The sequence below is a fragment of the Choloepus didactylus genome, chromosome 3 (genome assembly GCF_015220235.1).
Source record: "Choloepus didactylus isolate mChoDid1 chromosome 3, mChoDid1.pri, whole genome shotgun sequence".
NCBI classification, from domain to species: domain Eukaryota; kingdom Metazoa; phylum Chordata; class Mammalia; order Pilosa; family Megalonychidae; genus Choloepus; species Choloepus didactylus.
The window spans coordinates 192,450,391-192,463,875 of NC_051309.1; the positions used below are offsets into that span (position 1 = coordinate 192,450,391).

Here is a 13,485-nt window from a genome sequence, read left to right on the forward strand (position 1 = left end):
CATTACTTTATATGCCCAAGAATATGGTCCCTAGGGATCTTTCTGACGTATTTCCCTTCCTGACTCTTCTGCTTTAATTGCTGTGTCTCAAGTACAAAACATATTTTCCTTTATTGCCTCTGCTTGAAATTCCCTTATTCAGCATTTCTACTTGCTTATGGCCCCCATTCCTTAAAGGACCTGCTTAATTCCTTTCTTGTTTCTGGGCATGTCCCAAACTGTATCTATTTTGAGTGATCTCCTTCAATGAATTCCCACAGTATATATCCCTTTTGCAATAAGCGTGAGATGTCTTTGTCCTTTATTACATTTTTTAATGCAAGTATTACCGACTACATTTTAATTTCCTCGTGTGCAAAGACTCTTCTATGTCACCTTGTACTCTGGAGTCTGGCTCTGTGCCTAGCACACAGCAAACAGTAAATGTTTTCATTAATGAAAGTTTTTGCAAGCAAAATTCACATTTTTCTTTTTAGCTCCCTGGGAACAAACTCTGGGATTCACCTCTTAGCTTAGCATCTCCAAACAACCTTCTGTCTGCATCTCCCAGTGTCTACAAGCATCTGTGTTTGTATTGGCTCTTAGCTTCTCTCCAAAATGTCTCTCTCAGCTTCTCTTGGACATTTTGTCTTGTCTGCTCTCTGTGTGAGCTCTCTTTAAAGGGCTCCAGTGATCTAATTGAGACCCACCTGGAATGGGTGGGGTCATATCTCCATGGAAATAATTTAATCAAAGGTCTCACCCACAGCTGGGTGAGTCACATCCCCATGGAAACACTCAATCTAAAGGTTCCACTCAGCAAAACTGGATTAAAAGATGATGGCTCTTCTGGGGTCCATAACAGTTTCAAATCAGCACAGAGATGATAGACAGATATTGAAAGATACCCCCTTTCAACACTTTTCCGCTAGTCCTACGTGCCTATGGGCTATATATTAACTACTTAAGATTCTAAAGAAGCTGTCCTTTCCAATGTTTTGGACATTTTTATATCATTGACACAATACTGTGTTGTTAGTGAAAAGAACCCTGGTCTAGCAATCAGAAAATTTGGGTTCCATTTGTATATGTTTATTGGTCCTACATGTGATCATGGAAAATAGCAATTGGTCTAAGAATTGGTTTCTTCATCTGTCTGTCCTGAGAATCACGCAGGGTTATTTTGAAGATAAAAGCATAAATGAATGTACACAAATGGCTGCACATTTGGTTGCTTTTATTTCCTCAAGAATACAACTAATTCACTAGTTTGTTGACCTAAAAAAGATAGTATTCTACAGGGTCATTGAATAAAAGTAACAATGTATTTTTGATAATAGTTATTCTAGAAGGAGCATCTGAAAACATGAAATTTTAATTCATAAAAATGGCAATAAAGACATATTTAAAGCTGGTAGAAAATATTTTTGGTGACAGACAAGTCCAATTTTTTCAGCTTCTGGTAATAATCATAATTCAAGGAGCATCCTGGGTGCTGGAGGAAGTGCACAGATGAGCAGGATACTCACTCTTCTGTTTCAAGGAATGAGTCTAGTGGGAGACTAATGTATACCCAGATAATTCTAACACAAGGTAAAGTTTGGTAAAATCTCTGTAAAAACCAACTTTAATAGAGAAGAGACTAATTCTGACTGTATCTAGGAGGATATGTATTCAAGTAGGCCTCAAAAGTTATGAGAATTTCAAGAAACTGGGATTGAGAGGAATTTTAAAAAGGTGAGAACAAAGCACAAGCCAAGGCACTAAAAGTAGAAGTATATTCAAGAATAACAAGTAGAATTTATTTTAATACCTTGAATTGGTAGAATGCTTTATAATTTTCAAAGTGTTCTAAGATATATTATTTGTGAATTAGAGCAATCATATGGCGGTAGATAGGAAAGGGATTCTTCATTTTACATATGAAGAAAGGGAGTTTTAGATAAAATGAATGACTTGTATAAAGTCAGCAATTAGGAAATTGTGCTTAAGAAGAAACTGTGCTTAAGAAGATTACTCTGGTAAAACTATAAAAGGAAAAGGGTGAGGAAGATGGAAGTTAGTATGGCAGTCAGGTAGCCTACTGCCATAGGCTGGGTGAAAGGTACCAAGAGTCCACGTCAGGACAGGTTGGCTTGCAAAGGTAAGGGAACTACTGTTTTGATAGACACTGCCAACACACAATGCATGCAGTTTTGCTCTTGACTGGACGTAAGGAATCAGAGACAAAGAGAAGTACAATATGTTCTGGTTTGCTAGATCTGCCGTTATGCAAAATACCAGAAATGGATTGTCTTTTATAAAGGGGATTTATTAGGTTACACGTTACAATTCCAAGGTGTCGACAAGATGACACCTTCACCGAAGAATGGACAATGTCATTTGGAACACCTTTGTCAGCTGGGAAGGCAAGTGGCTGGCATCTGCTTGTCCTTTGCTCCTGGGTTGTGTTTCAAAATGGCTTTCTTCAAAATGTCTCTGGGCTTCTGTCTTTGCTCCTTTCTCTCAGTTTCTGTGCGCCCTTGCTTCTTTCTCTCAGGATGTTCCTCTCTAAGCATCTGGGGAACCTCTCTTAGCTTCTCTGGAGCAAACTCCAGGCTTCATCTCTTTGCTTAGCATCTCCAAACATTCTTCTATCTGCATCTCCAAGCATCTCCAAGCATCAGCAAGTGTCTGTGTCAGCTGTTGAGTTCTCTTAAGTAATCCAGTGAACCAGTCAAGACCTTTCCTGAGTGAGCAAGGTCCACAACTCCACAGAAATAATTTAATCAAAGGTATCACCCATAGTTGGATGAGTCAGATCTCTATGGAAACAATCAAGAGGTTCCACCCAACAAGACTGGGTTAAGAGATCATGACTTTTGTGGCGGGCATAATATATCCAAACTGGCACACTATGTAAAGAAAATCGGGCTTGGCTTCACAGGTCATGTCAACAAAGTCTCTTAATATCTTTGGCGTCAGTGCCCAACTCTCACTTCTCAAGTCTCTGGGGGAACGTAAAACCTAATTCTAACTGAACATCATATCTGACCCAAATATTCACCAGTACACCACATCTAAATAAGAAGACCATGGTAAATAAGATAAATGAAGAACATGATACTTTTAAAACATGTCCACAAATTCCACACCCTTCAGGCAGTAGAGCTTAATTCCCCTTCCTTTGAGTGTGAGCTATACTTAATGACTGACTTCTAATGAATAGAAAAAGGAGTAAATGATGGTGTGTCACTTCCAAGACCAAGTAATAAAGGGTATTTCAGCTATCTTCTTGCCCTGTCTCTTGGATCACTCACTCTGGGAGAAGCCAGCTGCCAGGCCATAAGAACAGTCAAGCAGCACTATGAAGAGGTCCTTGACAAGGGAAACTGAGGCCTCTTGCCAACAGCTAGCCACTTGAGGGGCAAATCTTCCAGTCACATTTAAGCTTTTACATAACTGCATCCCTGGCCAACATCTTGACTGTATCCTCTTGAAAGACATTGAGCCAGAAGCACCCAGTGAGAACACAGCCAAACTCCTGACCCACAGAAACTGTGAAGTAACAAATGGGATAATTTGTTTCATAGCAATAAAAGGCAAAAGTGAAAAGGGTGTATAGGGCTTTCCTCTATCAAAGGCGGAAAAGAGATTATGACTGAATTTAGGTTGGAGGGAGCATGATTCTTTCTTATTCAGTAATATAATATAGAAGAGTAAACAAAAATTAAGCAAGGGTGTAAAGTACAAATAGTTGTGAACCTGTTCCAGCTAACTTTTGACCACTAATCTCTCCCCATAAAGAGAAAGATTCAGTAGTTTACAAATTTTCAAATTTAGTTAATTCAAATTCAAGTCTCTAGTATATATATTCTTCTGGTTTAACTACAGAACAGTGATATGATTATTAGATCACATTAAAATTGAGATTTTTTCTTTCAATGTGCTATACTTCAATTTTCAGAAAGGAATAGATTCTTCATAACTATAAAATTGTATGGAGTCATGAACTTCATCCATTTAAATGTATATATGTGTGCATACATCTTTGGGTGGGTTTGCTGGTAAATTTGAAGTTATACATGGCCTTCAATTTTGTATAGAACAAATACAACATTGGAGTGCAAATCCAAATAGCACTCCTCTTGGGGCATCCCATAGCAACAAGGTTGCATGATTTGGGTAGGACTCAGGTAGCTCAGCTATCTAAAAATGAAGAATATTTTAATATAGACACTAAAATATATTTAGCATGTAAAGCCAGTTTTCTAAGACATGCCAAACCTAGAGGTGAAAAATTACATTAAAGCTGCTTGTTCTCAGTCCTCTCACTTCCTTTTCTCCCAGCCGTCGTGTTCCAAAATAGCGCATACAAGGAAGCCAAGGCCTGCCAGTCTGTCACAACTTTGGACTTTAGGATAGAGGCAAAGGATTAGGTCAGAAAATGTGGTTACCTGCACTGCGTAGCTCAAGGACAAGAGTGAAACCTTGAAGCAGAAAATAAATTTGGAGCTTCTCAAGTCCCAACTTCTGCTCTTACAGTTCAGCCTAGTTGGGTCTATTCCACCCACCCTAAACCTTCTGTCAATAATAATCCCACATCCGGAGAATAAGGGCTGAACATTGCGCGGCAGAGGCACAAGCCGCCTAACAGAGCTGCCGACCCCGGGACCGGGGCGGGGCGGGGCGGGGCGGGGCGGGGCTTACCCGGGACCGGGGCGGGGCTGACCTGGGGGCCGAGGCGGGACCGGGGCGGGGCGGGGCTGGACGCGCGGGAGATTTGAACTTCCTCTCTGCCAAGCAATTTAACCAGCGCGGAGGTCAAGTTGCTCAGCGGTTTTTTCTCATCTGGGCCCAGAAATTCGTGGGCCACAGGGCAGGCTCCGGAGATGGTGGAAGGACCAGGTTGTACTCTGAATGGAGAGAAAATTCGAGCGCGTGTTCTCCCGGGCCAGGTGGTGACGGACCTGCGGGGAAGCGCTCTGCAGGACTCGGGGAGCCCGGGGTTGCCACACGCAGCCTCCGTGGTCTCTTGCCAGGTGAGCTATTCCTGTTAACTTGCCAAGGAATCGGCAGGGGGGAAATGGAATAACCCCCCCTACCCCACCCCCAGGTTTCCACGGTCCTGCTTATCATCTCTTTGCTCTGCTTCAGGTTTCCAAGGCCCTGTGTTTCTCAGAGTTCATCTAGACTTTCTGGGAGAGGCGGCTCTTCCTAGGGCGACTGCGTAGTTGAAAACTACTGACGCGCTGGGCTGAAGTAGCCGGGAATTGATTGAGGGTGTTTCATTCCATGTCACCCTGATTAGCTTCTTTATAACCGAGCAAAAAATGGCTTCCTTATGTTTATAGCTGTATTTTCTACTGTTAATTTTATCTGATCTCTGCAACCTCTGACATGTTTTTTTTCCTTCCCTGCCCTCCACATTTTTTAAGATGTTCAGCTTCTAGAATAAAATTCTAGCTCCTTGTTTGTCTGATATTTTGAAATTGATACGCATTTCACAAGTAGGATATAATTCTAAAATTGAGCATAGAAAATTCGGCACTAACTTTCCCACTCAATTTAATATTGCCATCTAATGAAGGGGCAGTGAAACCCAATTCTGGTTCCCTTAAGAGACTATTTCTTTTAAAAAGAAATGTAGCACAGCTTCTTGCCACTCAGGCATTCATTGCAAATGGTTTGGCATTCATTTGGTAAGAACTCAGAACTTGTATTTAAAATATTCTGATTAAGCCATCATGCTTTAAAAGCCCTTTGGATGTGTGGATGATTGTATTTCACGGATGCATGCAATATTGTACTGTACTTCAATTTCTACTGGAAAGCTTCCTTCCTAGCCTGTGGTCCTGGAAGAAAAAGCTGCCTGCTATGAAATTAGCATATGCTTACAACTTGAAAGAAATGAGGCCCTAAGTATGAGAAAATACATTTTCAAATGGGGAAAAAAATGAGAATGTTTTGCATCTCCTTCCAATTGCCCTTTTATTTTATTTATTTTGACTTTATATGTCAGTAAGTGCTCTGTACCTACTCCTTTACTATAGTGTTTCTCAAAATAGTTTCAGGGTCCCACAGAGATGGATCTTGGGTTGATCTGTTAAGAGCATTAATGTTTATAAAAATCGCACATTCAAAAAAATGTTGATTACTTAAGGCACTCGGGGAAAGCATAAGGAGCAAAAACAAATGCTTCCCCTCCTGGTTAGCTGGGGAGATCTACAGGCACTCATTAAATAATAGCATATAGAACTATAAATTGGTAAGTACTCTTAAGGAGAGGTAGAGTACATGGTGTTACAAGGACTGATAGGAAGGTCAGGAAAGGCTTCCTTGGAGAAGTAACAACTCAGTTGCAGTCTGAAGGGTGAGTAGGAGATACGCAGAACCTGGGTTGAGGGTTAGCAGGCAGAACACTTAAAGATGGCAAAGGAAGACAGCTTCAAGTATATGAGGAGCTGAAAGAAAACCAGGGTGACTGGGAAAGAGAGGGTGAGATGGAAGGTGGTTTGAAATAAGACTGGACTGGTGGGTAGGAGCATTTTGCAGAGCTTTGTAGATCAGGTTAGGGGGATAGTATTTATCCTAAAAGTAATGGGAGTCTTTGAAGTGTGATAAGATCCATTTACACTTTGGAAAGATCACTACCTTGAAAAGGAAAATGAAAGGCCTGGAGGAAAGCCAGGGTAGATGCTTCTCCTTCAGGGGACAACTGCAGAGCTTGGCTAGTCAGTTGGTGGGGGAAATGAAGAGAAAAGGAACAGAATCACTATTTTAGAAGTAAAGGCAATGGATTTGCTGTGGATATGGTTATATATATCATAATTTTCATCATTCAACAATAATGCATTTTTGTTAGGTTTTATGCTAGATCTTGGGGATACAGTGATGAATAAGATAAAGCCCCTGCTATGAAAATCCAACCTGTTTTAAATAAATATGACCAGTTTTAAATAAATATGACCTCAAATTGTGTTTAGGCCAAAAATAACGTGGACATTTCCTTTGAGTTTGTTATGAAAATCACTGGTAGCAAAGCATAAAGTGCTTTTGAAGCACTCTCACATATGTTATCTCATTTAGTCCTGTGAAATAATAACCTTATAACAAGCAATTAACCTGATTCTACAGATGGGGAATGTGAGGCTCAGAGGAATTTAAATCAATTGCCTGAGAAGACATGACTAGAACGTGGCTGAACCAGGATTTGATCTCCTTTCTGTCAGACTCCCAAGCCTCCACTCAAGCATGCTGAAGGTCCTCTCTGTAATAAAAGATTCCGTAGGAAAGTGGCTATAATACAATGGTAGGCACATCATGTTGGTCAGTATGTAACAATGATTATTTATTAGCTAGAGAAGTGAGACCTTGGATTTTTGGTTGCATCTGCTGCTGTTTTTAGTTATATTCAATTTAGTCATGTTGAATTCTCTTATCTACGCTGATATTTCCCTTCTGAAGGCTTTCAGATTGCATGTTTAGCTTTGCAGCCTCATATAATATAAAGGCTTCATTAATGGTTTGTCAATTATTAATATCACTTGGTAGCAATACCCAAATAAGTTGTAACTGACAAATAAAAAGTCACACACTTAATGCTATTATTTCTGGTATCTTGACAGAAGGATATTTAAAATTGGAATAGGTCTTTGTGATTAGGAACAGGAATCTGGTTCTATGGAAACTAGATTTGCCAATCAATTTGTAATTAAATAATCTCTTTGCGGCTGTTGGTAAAGTTCCAAATATTTTGCTATGGCTCCACTTTCAAGACCTTTGACCTGAAAAAATAAACTTTTGGAATACATGAAGAGCTTTTGCATTTTAGAGGGTTGTCAGAGCCATGGTAAATTTCATCAAAACTTGATAGGTTGTCACAAACCTCTGGCAGGATCATTAGTGTAATAGACAAATCTCATGTTCCTTAGGCATTTATGCCAGAGAGTTAAAGCTATTTAAATGTTTTCTGCTGCTGGCTCGAAATGATTAGTTTTCACAAGGGAGCATTAAAAAATAATTTAATAACTGCATACTATATTCTTTACAGTGCAGAAAATATGAACAAAATTTAAAAGAAGAGCTAGAGAAATATTGATTGGACCTTTAAGAAAATGACTTAACTTTCAGATAATCGTTGTACCAAAAAACAAAGTAACCCACCTTTGTAGCTACTGCCAATATAAACCAGATACTCTGTTACGTTCCAGTTTAAAGTTCATAAAGAACACACTTTAATTCATGTCTCAGACAACTGATCATCATTTTGAAGAAGAAAGCCTAGCCATAGAAGATCCAGCATCTGCTAGTCATGTATACACTATATTATTTCTTTGAGTTTTGATCCACTATCTTGTCAGCATAAAATTATGCAACTGTGTAAGTGCATCACATAAAGCTCTGCTGGAGCTTATAGAACCTTATGGTAAGAAACAATATTGGAATATAAATGAACATGTCTGGTTAATGAGCTGTGAAGAGTCAATCTTCCCATTTTAATTGTTGGGTGGATACAATATTTTAGTGAAATCAGTATGTAATCCGCATGTGTTTTCAGTCTGTTTTTCACAAAACAGGGTATGAAACAGAGTTTATTTACAAGCATTCATTTTGTTTGAAATATTATCCTTTGGCTATTCCCATCACTCCTTAATATTTGATACATGTATTTATAACACCAGCTACTCTTGTTTACCTTTATATATTCCTCACAGTATCATGAACAAACTAGGCATTCAATAAAAGTTTGAATGAATGGATGTATGGACAAGAACAAAATTTTGAATAGTGCAAAGTGATTAAGGATTTATGAATAAATTTATTTTAGAATCTTGTAATTATGAGTTTTCTATATATTTAGTTAATATTATGTGAAAATTTCTACTACAATAAAATCATGAAGCCCACAGTAAAAGTTTTCCTCCTACTTTCCCCTTCTTCAAAATGGAAGAAGAAAATCATGGCTCCTTTTATTGCCATTATTTGAAGGAATGAGCCAATTGACAGATTCATTTTCCAGATTAATGAAGCTTGTTCCTTTAAGTGTCCAAAGGGGTTTAAAAAATATTTTATAAAACATGCATTATATACTCTTGTACCTTCTTAAATATAAACTGATGATGGATTTACTTTAATGACTTAGGATTATCATTATCAGCATCCAGTTTATATGGAATCATCAAACAAGAGATAATGGAGAAGTCTCTCCAACCTCTCATTCTTCCAGATGAGGACAGTAAGGGAGGTGGTTTTCCATGGCCATTGTAGTTTTTTAAACAACACTGAAATATTCAGTGTGCTGTAGAGAAAAGAATATCTGAACATCTCAAATTTGAATCCAGCTCTTTTGTTACTTCTTCATCGGGAGATGGTTATCATTACAACTTACCTTATTTAGTCAAGACTAAATTAGAGGACATGTAAAACTCTTTAGTACACACCAAAGTAAACATCCTGCTAATTGCTTGTTCCTTTCCCTCCCAGTGAGGGCTTTTTCACCAGACCAATTTATCTGAGAAACACCCTATTTCCTCATAAAGTGTTTGTAATCATTTGATGTCCTCAAATTATGTACAAAATATTTAGTGTCTGGGTAAGTGCTTAAAGGTTCTGCTCTTAGAAAATTGTAGATTATGTTTTGATGTCTGACCTTATGACCTCTATCTTGGTGCTTAGGGAGCATTTAAAAATCAGGCTCTTTACTATGTTCTTGATGGTTTCGAGTCAATACATGGTCTCTGATTAAGAAAAGTGTGGCTGCATTAGGAGGGGAAAGCCTCTGGGAAAAAAAGGAGAAAATATGCAAGTAAATATGGTATTTTTTTTCTCCTGTGGGGAAAATATGTGACTGCATGAGAGTTGAAATATTTATCTGTGGAAAAGTCTTATTCTGCTCTGAAAAGTTCATCTTCCTTGTTCACCCATGGATAGGCAGGATAAATGGTAATCAGCACAATAAATCATGTGCTGTCTCTGAAAATACATGTTGTTTTGAAGATTTCATATTATTAAGCCACTTGAAAGTGGGAAGGTGAACCCTTCTCAATCATACTTAAAATTGTGGCAAAGGAGATTTTTGTCTCCATTTCAGAATTAAAATAAGGATGAAATGTTCAAATAATAGAGTAACAGGATTATAAGGGTCAACATGGGAAAGTCAAGTGTATATTGCGCAATTGTGTATAGTTACAGCATATATAATAGGCTTGTGGAAATTAAATTCTGAATTTGTCTGGGTGGCTGAAGCTTAAAGAGATGAAAGAGGTGATAACCCTAGATTCTACAGGAGTACATGTGAATATCTTGTAAATCTTAGTTTGTAGACAATAACTCTCAAAATAAGTGGAACTAGCCGTCACTAGTATGCCAAAATTTCTCCTTAAGTTGGGGCTAAAAAACAAAAATAAAAAAGCAGTTAAAACATATATGCAGGTGCTTAAGACAATCAATCATAAGTTGAATAGTTTATTTTTGTCCCCAGTTTATTATTCAGACCTGACTATTTTAGAAATGATGGTGGACTTGGAATTAGATGACTTGGGTCACAGTGCCTGTATGACAGACCACTGAATAAAAGCATCTCTAGGTATCATTTCCCTCAAAACCAAAATGAAGAATTGGAAGAGATGTTTTTAAAGCAAACATTTACGTGCTAAGTAAGCATCTCAACCAAAACCCACATTATAAGACTGGCTGATGAAAATACATCAATGCCTGCCTAAACTAGGCTCCTTCTACTTTATGGGAGACTCTGGTAAATACAGTATTCTGGTTTGCTAGAGCTGCCGTTAATGCAAAATTCCAGAAATGGATTGGCTTTTATAAAGGAGATTTGTTTGGTTACAAATTTGCAGTCCGAAGGCCATGAAAACGTGCAAATTAAGACACCAACAAGAGGATACAGTCACTGAAGAAAGGCCAATGGGGTCTGGAAAACTCTGTTACCTGGGAAGGCACGTGGCTGGCATCTGCTGATCCTTTCCTCCTGGGTTCTGGTTTCAAAATGGCTTTCTCTAAAATGTCTCTGGTTCCCTCTTAGCTTCTCCAGAGCAAACTCTGGGCTAGCATCTCCAGATGTCTCCAGGCATCTCCAAGTGTCAGTGTCAGCTCTTAGCTTCTCTCCAAAACGCCCCTCTCAGCTGCTCTTGGGGCATTTTGTCCTTTCATAGCTTCATCGGAGCAAACCCTGTGCTAGCATCTCAAAGCGTTGGCAAGCATCTGGGCCTGGAGCTTTTTTAAGTAGTCCAGTGAACAAATCAAGACTTACCCTGAATGGGTGGGATCAAATCTCCATGGAAACATTCAATCAAGAGGTCACACCCTAATCAACAGACTAATAAATCTGCCCCCACAAGATTGCATTAAAGAATATGGCTCTTTGGGGTACATAATATATCCAAATCGGCACATATAGTATACTACTTGTCTATAGCTTTTAGTGGTCATGAGAATTTGTTCCTCGTATATTTAAATCTCACATCATTGTAGATTATTAGAAAGTGAGAACCTGGGTGTTAATAATTTTATCAGGAGATGAAACCAATAGTAGAATAGAAGTTTTGCCAGGAAGTCTCAGGAAAGTTAAAGAAAGATGGGGATGTCGAGTGAGAAAACAGGAAGCCTGCACTATAAAGCCACACTCAGTCTTGGGAGGAAGGAGGAAAGTGGGAGGGGTCCGATTGATCCCACAGGTGTTCACTGATCCCCAAGCATTATGTGATGCTGGGGGGATATTAGCTAAACAAGATAGTCACTGTCCCTGAAGAGCTCACAAATAAATGGGAAAAAATGAAGTTGCAGATAAATAATAATCAAGTGTGGTATGGACTATGACATGGGTTGTGGGAAAGACTGCTAGGTCTGGCAGGTAGAAGCTTCAAGATGATTCTATTGCCCAGCTATGGAAACAATACCAGAGAGAGTTACAAAAGATGCATATGTGAGCAAGTAAGAGGCTATATTAACTTTTCATTTTAATTCCCAAACACCTTATCAAGTATAAAAAAAACTTGTTCCTAAATATATTCAATCAAAGTTCACAAAGTATTGGTGTGTGGAACAGTTTCTACTACACCAAGGTCATTTGAAAGTTTCAGATCAGTGTTTTTTTCCACAAGTGACTATTTCTCTACTTGTCATCATGCCTCCACTTGCCCTTCTGTCGACATCTGTGTTGTAATATTGATATCCATCAGCCAAAAACACTTTTTTGCTACATAACTGTTTCAACTTTTTTTTTTTTTTTTTTTGATGTGGTATTGTATGTTGTTTTTAATTATGGAGAAGAGGGGAAAACACCAGTAAAATAAGACAGGTGTTATACACCTTTAAGGATTTGCTTTGTGGTTCTCTTTGAGGTTCTGTAAGCCAGGACAATATATTTCACATTTCATTGACAGCTGTGTGAAGGGATTTAATGGTCTCATGCATTTTAAGTATATTGGCCTTTATATTTTTGGATTCATCCTCCTTCACACAACAGAATTTATTTACAAGAACACACATTCCTCTCTGTCTTGTTAACAAGTGGCACAATAACCATTAAGCTTTGGAGAGCCATCCACTAAGAGCTTTTTTAAAATGGCTGAATTGCCCATGGTTAGATCAATTAAACTTTCAGTAATTTCTGACAGTTGATAATAGATTTGGAGAGTAGATAGATACCTGCTCCAAAACAACCTTTGATGCTTTGAGGGATTAATCCTGGAAATAAAAGCTTTCTTTTTTGTCCTACCCCCCAGAGTTCGTTGGAGAAGATTTTCAGCTCTACTCTCCATAAGCTATATAAGGAACCAAATTCCCCCCAGTGTAGGTTCTATACAATACAGAGGCAGAATCTTATAGGCCCATTTAGCACATGGTTAGAAATTCCCTGGGGAAAATCTAGGATCACAATCAGTATTAACTAGGGTTGATTCTCTTAATAATAGACATTATTAGGAGCCCTGGGCATTTTAATATTTGGGCAAGAAGGGATAGAGGTTTCAATTAAGGCCCAATATTTTCACCAGCTTTTAGCCATTTCTTTCAGTTGCTCTCTTCTGTATGCCATATAGCAGTTTAAGAATAAGTGGTACAAACAAACTTGATATAAATTGTACCCTTAAATAGTTTGGTTAGCCAAATACAACAAAATCCAGTGGTATATTACTGCTGAATTAAATTTGGGTATTTTGATAATGAAGCAGCTTTGGCTGGCAGTGTCCAGTCTAGTCATTGAATAATGAGTCCTCCTTTTAAAGTGGCAAACTTCCCCAGAAAATTGGCTTGGTTTTCAGATCCATAGCATAAAAGAAGCAGGGAATATTATAAGGTAAGTAAACACAAACAGGAGTACTCCCTTTCAGTAAGATTAACACTGCATTTAGTTGATGTGAGTAATTAAGAATACCATGTGGTCCTATCCATTGAGATATGGAGGAAATTCTTCATCGCTTTCTCTTAGTTGAACCCAATTGCCAGGATGGAACTGATAACCCCATTTGTGTGAGGCCACTGGCCTGACTGTGAATTTTAAGACTTGGA

At 38.5% G+C, this 13,485-nt stretch overlaps 1 protein-coding gene across 1 annotated transcript in view; it reads left to right on the forward strand.

Annotated features, from left to right (window-relative positions):
- Positions 1-4,798: 4,798 nt before the first annotated feature.
- NEIL3 (nei like DNA glycosylase 3) overlaps positions 4,799-13,485 on the forward strand; it is a 55,611-nt gene continuing 46,924 nt past the window's right edge. The window contains exon 1 of the mRNA XM_037829110.1: positions 4,799-5,000. Coding sequence (XP_037685038.1) covers positions 4,851-5,000 — 150 coding nt within the window. The 5' untranslated portion in view covers positions 4,799-4,850. The remainder of the gene's footprint in view (positions 5,001-13,485) is intronic.